The following is an 11,016-nucleotide window of genomic DNA, read 5'->3' on the forward strand; positions in this document are numbered from 1 at the left end:
ATGGGAGACCCCGAAGCCGAGAACTTCCAGTGGCATTCCCCCTGCCCCTATCCCCACCAAGCAGCCCTCATGCTTTATCAGCCATCACCCCCATCCCCGCCAGGTGGTCAGCACCTGGTCTTCTGTGGCCTTGCCTGGACAGTGCCCCACATCTCGTTCACACCCACCCAGACCTCCGCCCCCTACTTGCTGGGGGATCCCTCAGGGCCAAACCCAGCCTTCTCTATGGAGAACAAAGCACCCAAAGCGGCCCTTTCCTGACCCTGGATGGTCCCAGCACCGCCCCCTTGGTGGGGCACAGGGCACAGTCAGGACTTGGCTCCCAGGAACTTGCAGGACTTCCCTGAGGAGGAGCGCAGGCCAGCTGGTGCCCAGGCAGCCTCCAGGGAGCATGAGGATGGCCCACTGCAGGGTGCGTGTGCTCAAAGCGCGAGGGGTTCCCATCTGAGCAGACCCCAGGCTGCCTCTCTGAGCACAACCCGACCCCACCTGAGGCCTAAAGAGCCTGTCTGGGAGCCAGCCCACCTCCCTGTGAGGAGCTGGCCCCAAGACTTCTGGGGTCAGGCACCAACACCCTCAGGCCCGGAGGCAGGTACCCGCCCGTGGTGCCCACGGCGCTCTCGGGTCCAAGTGGGGCCCAGCCCCACTGCTTGTGACACTGTGGCCCAGGTTACTGTTACATGGGGGTCTCACTGGTGGGGTGACAACGGGGTGAGGCCGGCAACCCAGCAGCACGTGGCAGGCAGGGCCTGAAGCCCCGAGCAGAGGGAGGGAGGGGACATGGGGACGGCCCTGCCCACCTGAGCTGGAAGCCAGGTGCTTGGGAGGTGATGGCTGAGGCCACTGGGAAGGCGCCGCCCACGGGAGCAGCCTCACATGCAGGACCCGTGCAGCTGCATCACCAGCACACCACGCAGGTCAGGCCTGGCCAGGGAGGCTGTGGACCTGGGCCCAGAGCCCAGGTGAACCTGGCGGCAGGGGGACCAGGGACCAGCTCTCCATGTAGGAAAACCTGGGGCACAACTGCCAAGGGCTCTGCCCTCCCCAAGGGCGGACCAAAGGGCTGTGAGCTCAGCTCAGAGGCAGGTCCCCAGCCCTGAAGGCACCACCGGAAGCAACGCAGGCAGCAGCAAGAAAGGCTGGACACCCCAACCCTCCGAGGGTCACCACCAGCAGCCTCCTCCTGGGAGGTCCACAGTCCTGAGTGCAGGATGCAGGTGTGATGCAGGCATGAGGGTGACCCCAGGGTGCACAGGCCACAGGGTGGAGAGGCAGCCCCGCTGAGCTGTAGGTACTCTTTAATGAGGATTAAATACCAACAGGTTGGGGTTTGATAGAAAAGCATGTCAGCAAGGCCCTGGGATGCTCCCCAGGCCACAGGGCAGGTCCTGTGCCAGCCCAGCACCTGTCTCCTGGGTCTCCTGGGATGCTCGCTGCTTCGGGCTCAGGCCTGGGTCCCCAGAAAGCCATAGTCCTCTCCTAGGCAGAGAGCTGCCCTGAGGGCTCCATGAAGCTCCCGCGGGCCCAGCCCAGGACGGACTAGAAGAAGTCCGAGGCTTTGCGCCGGGCGGGGAGCTGCAGCAAGTTGTCCGTGATGCAGGCCGGATCCTGGCTGAGGGGTGTGTGTGTGGCGGAGCCAGGAGCCGGTGTGCTCGTTGGGGTCTGGGGCCCGCCGGCTGGGGTCTTGAGGTGGGTAGAGCGTGCTGGGGACGGTGTGTAGCTGGCACGCAGGGCCCGGTCTGTGTACTTGCTGGCCGTCCTGCTCACGAGGCGCTGCAGGGCTGGGGACATGGCTGGGCTCAGGCCTTTGGGGGTGAGGCTGCAGCGGAAGGACGGGGTGGGTGAGAGGCAGGATTAGGCCCGACCGGGCTCCCCCTGCAGCAGGGTCTCCCTTGGCCTCACAGGAAGGCTCCCGGGAGATGCGTGATCATTCTGGGTGGGAACCTGGATGGCCTGGCCCAGAGAGTGAGCCCGAGCCTGCAGTCGAGGGGTGTGGCTCCCTCGGCTGAGGGGCTGCAGTGGACCCCAACCCTCTCCGAGGGCAGTGATAACACCGACTCCACGGGGTGGACAGGAGCTCAGTGGGGATGACGGGCCTAAAGGCGCCCCGCAGGTACGCGGGAGGAGGAGGCTCTGCACAAGGCGGAGAGGGCACCGCTCCGGCCAGAGGGACGGCCACAGGCCCCGGCCCTGAGAGCACCCACTGCAGGGGCCGGGCCACCCTCACCTGGCTAGGTTCTCCGTCGCCCTCCGCAAGGCCTCCTGCTTCTTGGCCCGGTTCTTGGCGGCAGCCTCATTGGCCATCTTCAGCCCCAGACGCTCCCTGCGGCCCGGCTCCAGGATCTAAAAGACAGCAGGCGTGGGGGGGCTGGGCCACTACCCAGCCAGGGAGTCCTTGCCGCGGAGGCGCCGGCCTCTTCCCGTGGCCCCTGTGGTTCCAACAGCCCACCATCACTGCCCCTGAAAGCCCCCAGCCAGCCTGAGCTGCCCACCCGTCCAAGGCCCGCCTGGGTTCTTCATGAAGCCGGCACTGCCCGGTCAGGCACCTGTGACCCCCTTCCAGGAAAAGGGCCTGTTTCAATATGCTTTCGTCTGACTGCCAGGGTGTACCAGCCTCTGCGTTTCCATAGAGAACTTCAAGAAATGTATCGTGGGCCTGTCTTTCTGTTTGTTTTAAAGATTTATTTATTTAACTTTATTTTCTTTTTGGTTGCGTCAGGTCCTAGTTGTGGCACACGGGATCTTCGTTGAGGCATGGGGGATCTTCATTGTGGCACACGGGCTTCTCTCTAGTTGTGGCATGCGGGTTTTTCTCTTCTCTAGTTGTGGCGTGCAGGCTGCAGAGTGCGTGGGCTCTGTAGTTTGCAGCACGCGGGCTCTCTGGTTGAGGTGCGTGAGCTCAGTAGTTGTGGTGTGTGGGCTTAGTTGCCCCGCAGCATGTGGGATCCCAGTTCCCCGGCCAGGGATCTAACCCGCGCCCCCCGCATTGTAAGGCATACTCTCCACCGCTGGACCACCAGGGAAGTCCCTGGGCCTGTCTTTCTATTGGTTTTTTGTTTCCTTTCTCACTTGCAGGAGTTTCATCTATGTTGGCTACGTTAACATACACCGTTCAGATTTCTCTTCAGTTATCTGCTTGTAGTTTTACTTTTGACGTTTTCCACTGTACTCGGGGTTGTCATCTTCCCGTAGCGCGATCCAGCCCTGACTCCCTTCGTGATTTCTCCCTTTGCCGTCGTGTTTAGAAAGCCTTTCTGCCTCAACGTCACATTAAACGTCGACCGGTATGTTATTCTGAGGTTTAACATTTGCTGTTTTAACATTCAACTTTTCCATCTTTCCGGAACTCATCCTGCTGTGTACACTGAGGGCCTGGCTTCTTACCCTAGCTCCACACACTCAGCACGGTGCCCCAAATCCTGCCTGGGCGCTGGGACCAGGCTCAGGCCTGACCCACCTGCCAAGGGTGGCTCACTTCAACGCCTGACGGCACACATCCGCCTACAAGTTTTTCTCGGCTGTCGCCGCATCCCAGGCTGAGAACCAAGGTGCCCAGGCCCTATGCACGCTGTCTGGCCGCGTGTCACCCCTGCACTGGGGAAGCACCCGCCCCTCGGCCACCAAGTTTCTGCCGCACAGGTCTGTGCTTTCTCTCCAAGCCAGTCGCTCCTATGATTGTATGTTTCTGTTCCTACAGTGACTGACACTTTTTCCTTTGCATTCCACATCGGTGCTGCCTGTGTTTAAGGAGACCCGTGACCCTGTCCCCTCTGCAGACCTATGTGAATTCCAAATTCCGTGCCCCATTCTTTGGGGTTTCAAAGCAGATGACGTGACCCTGCAGCCTTCAGCCTCTGTGGCACCACCCACCTCTGCCACCAGAAACGCCCCCCCCAGCACCCGACAGTACGCGCAAGGCTCTGGGGACCTCCCCCACTTCCCCCACAAACCACACCCATCACTCAGTTTCCCCACAAACTGTGTGCAGACCAGGGACCTGCCTTCCCAATGTCGCTCTGGGGCCCTACCTGCCTGCCAGTTTGCTGGCGCCTTCCTGGGCCACTCCATCCCTACAAACCACCTGCCACCCAGCCCCCTCGCCTGCCTGCCTGGCCCACAAAAGGCCTTCCTCCTGGGCTCCAGGCCTTGTGAATCTCAACTCTGACTGCTTATGACACCGGGCTGGGGGCGCCTGATCTGGTTCTCCCGTAACCAGAGGCCTCTCTCTGCAAGGACACAGCCCTCCTGAGGACACAGCCGCATCCCACGGACACTAGGATTCTGGGACCCTTCCCGCCCTCAGGCTGCAGCACAGCAGGAGTTCCTGGCCCACCTGAGACCGCCCCTCATCTCTAAACAGCCCCATCCTCCGGGCCTGCAGGCTCAGAGCGGCCCCAGCAGCTCCCTGCCTTGGTGCTTCAAACACCCCCGCCCCAGTCTCTCCCCCAACCCAGTCACCCGCCCACGCCTGTCCTCAGTGCCCGGTCCTACGTGGAAGTGCAGTGCTTGCCCAGGTGTACAGCCCATCCGCTGTGCACGGAGCTATGGGTGCTCAGGAGGCCCCGCGTCCACCCGTGCTGCTCCCACCGTGACCCACCTTGAAGGCTGGCCCTGGTGTCCTGTCCACGTAGGGCGTTTCAGATCCTTCAACTCTCAAGGGCGTGTTCTCAACCTCCCCCCAGGTCATCAGTGGGGACTCGTTCACACCTGTGGATGGAGAGCCCACAGCCAGCTCAGGCCTGGGACCTGGATGCGGGTCACAGCTCACAAGCACCAAGGCCAGCAGCTGCCCTCTCTCCTTCCCAGGACCAGAACCCGGCACTTCTGACCTCTGGGAGGGAAACATCAAGGCCAGCCCATGCCCCTGCACCATGGGGTTTAGCCTGGGGTAGGGGGCTTAGCAGAGAAGCTGGGCTGGGTGAGTTAGACCCCCATCCTAGCACAGGGCCAGGGGGCCCCCGGAGGACAGTCACAGGACCCTGCTGCAGGGAGGAGACCCAGGGCCTTCCAGGGCTCCCAAACCTCCCAGGATCCTGGGAAAACTGTGGTGCCTCCACAGGCCCTTGCCATGGCGCAGCCACCAGTGTCACTGGACGCAGAGAGAGACCAGCGTGTGCCCAGGAGGCCACCCCAAGTCTCATGCGCCTGCTGTGATCTCTGGGCTTAGGTTTGTGAGCACCGCACACCTGCTGACGTGAGACCCAGAACTAGGAAAAACTACCCAAGACTGACAGGGACACCCAGCCCAGGCCAGTGGCACAAGGCGGGTGGCCTGAGGGAAGCGCACATGGCCCTGTAGGACCCCTCAGGACCGTCCTGCCCACCTGCAAGAGCCAGGCACGGCCCCTGGCGGCCCAGGTGCACCCAGTCTCCTGCAGACTGAGCTTGGCTTCCATATGCAGGATGCCTGCCCAGAGGCTTCCCTGGTGGCTCAATGATTAAGAATCCATCTGCCAACGCAGGGGACATGGGTTCAAGCCCTGGTCCGGGAAGATCCCACATGCCGTGGGGCAACTAAGCTTGTGCGCCACAACTACTGAGCCTGCGCTCTAGAGCCCGCAAGCCACAACTACTGAAGCCTGTGTGCCACTACTACTGAAGCCTGCGCACCTAGAGCCCACACTCCTCAAGAGAAGCCACCGCAATGAGAAGCCCATGCACCGCAATAAAGAGTAGCCCCCACTCTCAGCAACTAGAAAAAACCCGCATGCAGCAGCTAAGACCCAATGCAGCCAAAAATTAAATAAATGAATAAATAAATAAATAAATTTTTAAAAAGGCCGCCTGCCCCGCGCCCACTGGACTTACTGGCCTCCCCCCAGATCCCCTCTGCCTGCTCACCAGGCCAGTCTGTCCCGCTGAGCTCAGGGCGAGCCACAGGAACCACCCAGATAGACCAGCTAGTCCAGCTGGCCCCACACGTCCCAGGTCAGGCCTGTCTGAGAGCCCAGCCACCCACAGCCCTGTTCGGCCCTGGCACAGATGGGACCCTGGGCCTGAGTAACATGAGGCACGGTGCAGACCCAGGGGAGTGCCAGGAGTGCCAGGCCAGATGGGCAGCCCACCTCCCCCAAGGCCGTCCTACCAGCGGGTGTGTGTCTCACCAGGGGCAGGAGAAGGCGTGGCAATGAATCCAAATCCGCCCACGCGAGGGGACTCCTGGGGGATAAGCTCCTTGCCATCCGGGCCCACCTTGCCCTGTTTGTGCTGGAGCAAGAGAAGAGGTGGTGTCAGGGGCCTAGGCCGTCCCCGCTGGCTGACGGGCAGAGGCTGCACACCCCCCTTCCTGGGTGCAGACCCAGGGGAAGCGAGGTGGACCCTGGCCCTTGCAAGGACCTTGAGGACCCATCAGAGCAGCAACCAAGCAAGGAAACACCTCCGCCTTCCATGCCGAGCCACACCTGACATGCGTCACCTTCAGGGGCTACTGACTTCAGGGCCCTGCGGGGGGCTATGCTAACTGGGGCAACTGTGCTCTGATGGCTCCCACAAGGCACCTGTAAAAGCCTCCAAAACAGGCCCCCCACCTCCCACCTCCTCAACGCCATGACGGCCGGAGTCACCGCCCTGCAGTAAATCCGGGCTCAGGAACCTCTGCTGTCCGCCACACCGAGCCCAGCCCACCCCACGGGAACTGGCACAGACCTGACCCACAGAACGTGTCTGACTGAAGCCTCCATGAATGGAGAAGAGACTCAGACCCCGCCACATTGGGACCCAGACACACCCCCACCGCCGAGCCCGGCTGAGACCAAGGACAGTCCTAACGTATGGGGGTGGCCAGGACCAGAAAGGCGAGGATGCTCATGCCACCCCGCTGGCCCGGCCTCTCACCTGGGCGTTGAGGGCAGCGGCCTGCTGCAGCTGGGACCTGCTGAGGGCCTGGCTAAAGGGGTCCCTGAGGAAGCGGGTGTTCTTATGCACCACCTGCCGTGGCTTCTTAAAGAGCTGCTCTTCGTCAGGGACGCCTGGCAGTGGGAGCAGAATCACCTCAGCGTCAGGGTGAGCAGGCCCCCTGCCCCTCGCTCAGGGCCTGAGGGAGAGGAGCTGGTTCCCCAAGGAGCACAGCCTGAATTCAGCTGGGGGAGCCACACGACCGCGCAGACTCCGCAGGTGAATCTGCCTGCCCTGAAACGGACCGGGACCCCCAAAGGCCCAGAGTACAAGGGGCACAGTCACATACTCCCAAAAACCAATCCAAACCTCCAGCCCCAGCCTGCGCCCCCGCCCGGCCCGCCGCTCACCCTCTGGGTAGTACATGAGGGAGTTCTTGGCCTTGTACTTCCAGGTCTCCACACCAGCCTGGCCACTCTCCACGGCTTGGCACTCTGCCGACGGGAGCGCGAGATTATCCTTCTGCCTCTGTGTCATGGTGGGAGCGCGGGTCAGGGAGGACCCCCGGCCCTGGGCCCTGGCCCCGGGGACTCCCACCCCGAGTGGGTACCGCTGACCCTGCACCAGGGCACCTTCTCAAACTCCTCCTCGGCCTGGTAGAGCCATGCGTGGCGTGCCCGGCTCTTCTCCTTTGCCACCTCCATGATCTCCTGGAAGGAGGCGTTGTCCTCACTTGTGTACCGGCTCAGGAAGACGTCCAGGCTGGGCAGGGGTTCCCTTTCCTCCTCCTCTGTGGCCTCTCCTGTGCAGGGGTGTGGGCAGGTAACACGAAACCATCATGCAGTCACTCGGTCCCAGGAACCCTGTCTCTGGTCGTGGGTCTGTCTGTGAGAACCCACACTGCCAGACAACACCCCCTTGGGGGGAATCAACTCCCCCAGCTGCCCAGGGAGCCCCCAGGGGCCCTTCCCAGCTGCTGGATAGCAGTGAAGAGTGCACTCTGACTCAGGCCGGGAGGGGGCGTCGGGCGTTAGAGCAGCACGATCACAGGGGGTCCTCCCACACCAAAACAGTGCCTGTCCTGTAGGTCCTGCCTCCAAAACCCTGGACTGTCCCCCTGTCCCTTATCCTGACTCCCTCCCTTCTTGGTATCTGTGCTACCGGGGGATGACTGTCACCTAAGCCTCGTGACCTGCTAGCGGACCTGATGGCAAGGACCCTGTATTATCTAGCAGTGGGCGGGGAGGCACCTAACAGGCACTGGGCCACACCCCGGGCCGCCCTGGCCGCTGCCAGGGCAGCCCGCTGAGGCGGTGCAGCACTGCATACAGCAGTGCAGATGCAGTGAGGACGACAGGGGAGGGCCTCTACTCCACCCCCTACCACCTGCCAGGCAGCGTGCAAAGCACTGTGCCTAAAAGGTCAAGACGAGTGTCAGAAAGGTGGGCACTCAGATCCCATCCCGCCACCAAAAGCTCTGGGACCTGCAGAGGTTACTGCCCTCCTGAGCCTCAGTCCCCTCGCCTGCAACCGTGAACTACGTGGTGCCTACGCTCAGGTTACTCAGGGGATTCCTGCATTTACCGAAAAATAAGGGGGATTCAAAGGAAAGGAATCTGCCAACAGTCTGTGATTCTCGAGCCACATCGCAACGGAGAACCACGCTCTGAGGACACACAGGACGCGCTGTGACTGGCAGGAGGCTGGGTTCTGGAGCAGAAAACGTCACACATGTGCTCGCACAGGGCACCAGTGCCAGTGGAGCACACTGTGGATGCGACGCTAGTAGAGAGCAGCTCATGGCCACCTACACACACACATGTCCACCCCTGATGAAGCACCGACTGAGAGGAGGCCCACGGCACACTGTTCACAGGGCCCAAGATGCTCCTTCTGGGGAAGGCTCCCCGGAAAAGTTAGGATGAATCTTTACACTCCAGTAAGCGTGTTGGAGACCTGGAGGCCCGGGCACACCCTAGGTGCAGGGCATGCAGACGGGAGCAAAAGGACTTGCTTTTGTGGAGGGAGAAACGGTAAACAAACAGAAACGCCTTTTAAACTGGCGTGTCCTCCAGCAAGAAAACAGAGCCGGTGGCAAATCACAGAGAACAGGGTGAGTGACTGCGCTGGGAGGTCAGGGAAGGTTCCCTGACAGGCAGCATCTGAGCAGAGATCTGAAGGAAGAGAAGGAGCAGCCATGCAGTCACCCACAGGGGGCGACCAGCTCAGGAGAAGCAAGTGCAGAGGCCCTGAGGCATCTGAAGGAAGCAGTGAGGGAAGGAGCCCCCGCCCCAGGCTCATGACGCGCCCCCCCCCCGGACAGAGGTTGGTACAGTGAGCAGGCCAGCAAGAGGGGAGGCGAGATTCCCACGCCACGGAGGAGGGCTGGAAGCTCAGATTACCCCCATGTTTGGGAGCTGAACCCAGATCTTCTGCCTCCTAGACCCCATGGGTTGCCCTTTAAGGAGAGACCCTCAGGGACAAGAAGGAGCCTTCCCCTGAACACCCCAGGGCCCCACAGACAAGGTCCCCAGGCAAACCCAACAGCGTGAGGGAAATGGGGCACTCACTCACCATCGCCGTCCTCCAGGCTGTGGCCCCGGCCTGGGGCCTTACTGCCCACCACCCCGGTGCCTGTGTGCACCTCAGGGGTTTCAAATGTGGCTGGAGTCACATCTGGGGGAAGAGAGGGGATGGGGATTGGAGGGAGCCTGAAGCAACAGTTCAGCGGGAGTCCCCTCCCGCCCCCCCACAGGACTCCTCTTACAGGGCGGAGGGGGCTCTCGGGACATCTTGCCCAGGGCAGAGCCAAACTTGATGGCGATCTGGCGCATCCGTTCCAGGTCTCCATTCTCCTCGGCCTCCAGGTACTCCTTCTGTGCCTGCAGCTTCTCCACATCAGGAAAGAAGTCCCTCTGGATGACCGTCTGGAGGCCCTAAAGGCGCGATCAGAACATAAGTCAGAGCTCCCATCTGCCTCTCCCCTGCCACTCAGCCCACAGGGTACGTGTGAGGCCCCCAACCTCTGTCCAGACCAAGAATCCCCAGAACTTGGGGGAATGTAGTGCTGTAATTTTTTTTTCTTTTTTGGCCACGCCGTGCTGCTTGTGGGATGTGGGACCTTAGTTACTCTATCAGGGATTGAACCCAGGCCCTTGGCAATGAGAGCGTGGAGTGCTAACCACTGGACCACCAGGGAACTCCCACTGGGTGAACTTTCAAAGCCTTCTCTCTCCCTCACTAACTGGTCAATTTCATTCTCCTTCACTGGCTCCACCTCCACACCAGCTGGACCAATGTGCGTGTTGCCACCTTCATTCCACCCATGATCTCCTATTTCCAGTCTGAATCCTTCACCGGGATGCCTTCAGCCAGTCATCCCACCACCAGCACTGGTGGAGATTCCCAGCTTGGCACCTCCAGCCAGACTTGCACCTGAGCTGCACTTCTGTACACCCAGCCGCCCATTAACGCCATCTACCTGCACATCCCAGGAGCTTCCCAAACTTAACCAACTTCCTCCCAGCCCCGTGCCAGCTCCTCCTACTTCAAGGGCGGTGGGATGCCTACCCGCTCAATGATGCTGCCATAGTGGCAGCCCGTTTCCAGGACCCCCAGCCTTAACACTTGCCATTATCGCTCTCCAAGAAACCCTCTTTATCGCCATCCTCCCAAATTCCTACTTACACTTTAATAGAACCTTGTTTCCCTGACACCCGCCACCCCCCAAGGCGTACAGACACATCCGCCCCTTCTGCTCCCTAACAGCAGGGACACCTCGCTCCACACTGTACCTGTTTGTCCCCCCGACTGTCCACATCCTGAGGGCAGAGACTCGGGCTGCTCCACCTTTGCGAGCGGACAAGAGCGTCGGTACCCAGGGAGCGACCCGGGGGGAGTGCGGGGTGGGGGAGCGCGGCGCAGGGACGTGGCCTGGAAATCGCTGGCGTCCACGCCGAGTCCTACCTCGATGTACTCCTCCTCGTCCAGGACCCGCTGCCTGCTCGTCGGAGCCCCGGCCTCTCCGGCGGCGCGCTTCCTCCGGGTCCCGGACGCCGCGGGCACCAGCACTGCCCGGACCGCAGCGCCAGGCGTCTCCATCACTATCCCAGCACCGCCCCGGCGGCGCAGGCGCGGCGCAGGCCGGGGGCGGGGCGCTCCAACTGCGCAGGCGCCTGAAAC

The 11,016-nt window shown here is 61.8% G+C and overlaps 1 protein-coding gene across 3 annotated transcripts; it reads right to left on the bottom strand.

Annotated features, from left to right (window-relative positions):
- Positions 1–1,281: 1,281 nt before the first annotated feature.
- Positions 1,282–10,968, bottom strand: ESS2 (ess-2 spliceosome associated protein). Of its 3 annotated transcripts, XM_089894837.1 has the most exons (11): positions 10,801–10,965; positions 9,602–9,770; positions 9,409–9,510; positions 8,419–8,544; positions 7,467–7,636; positions 7,245–7,362; positions 6,835–6,968; positions 6,105–6,207; positions 4,598–4,707; positions 2,228–2,343; positions 1,282–1,819 (listed from the first exon to the last, which is right to left on the bottom strand). In XM_089894837.1, exons 1-11 carry the CDS (start codon positions 10,933–10,935, stop codon positions 1,540–1,542), a joined length of 1,563 nt encoding a protein of 520 aa, XP_089750963.1. In that variant the 5' UTR covers positions 10,936–10,965; the 3' UTR covers positions 1,282–1,539. The 3 variants fall into 3 exon arrangements, with proteins under 3 accessions (XP_089750963.1, XP_089750964.1, XP_022407104.1); XM_089894838.1 differs by lacking the exon at positions 6,835–6,968 and having other exon boundaries at positions 7,245–7,328; positions 10,801–10,968; XM_022551396.3 differs by lacking the exon at positions 8,419–8,544 and having other exon boundaries at positions 10,801–10,963.
- Positions 10,969–11,016: the final 48 nt, after the last annotated feature.

Source organism: Delphinapterus leucas, chromosome 14 (genome assembly GCF_059928025.1).
Source record: "Delphinapterus leucas isolate spDelLeu-1000000601 "Yukka" chromosome 14, BTC_Dleu_Yukka2, whole genome shotgun sequence".
NCBI classification, from domain to species: Eukaryota; Metazoa; Chordata; class Mammalia; order Artiodactyla; family Monodontidae; genus Delphinapterus; species Delphinapterus leucas.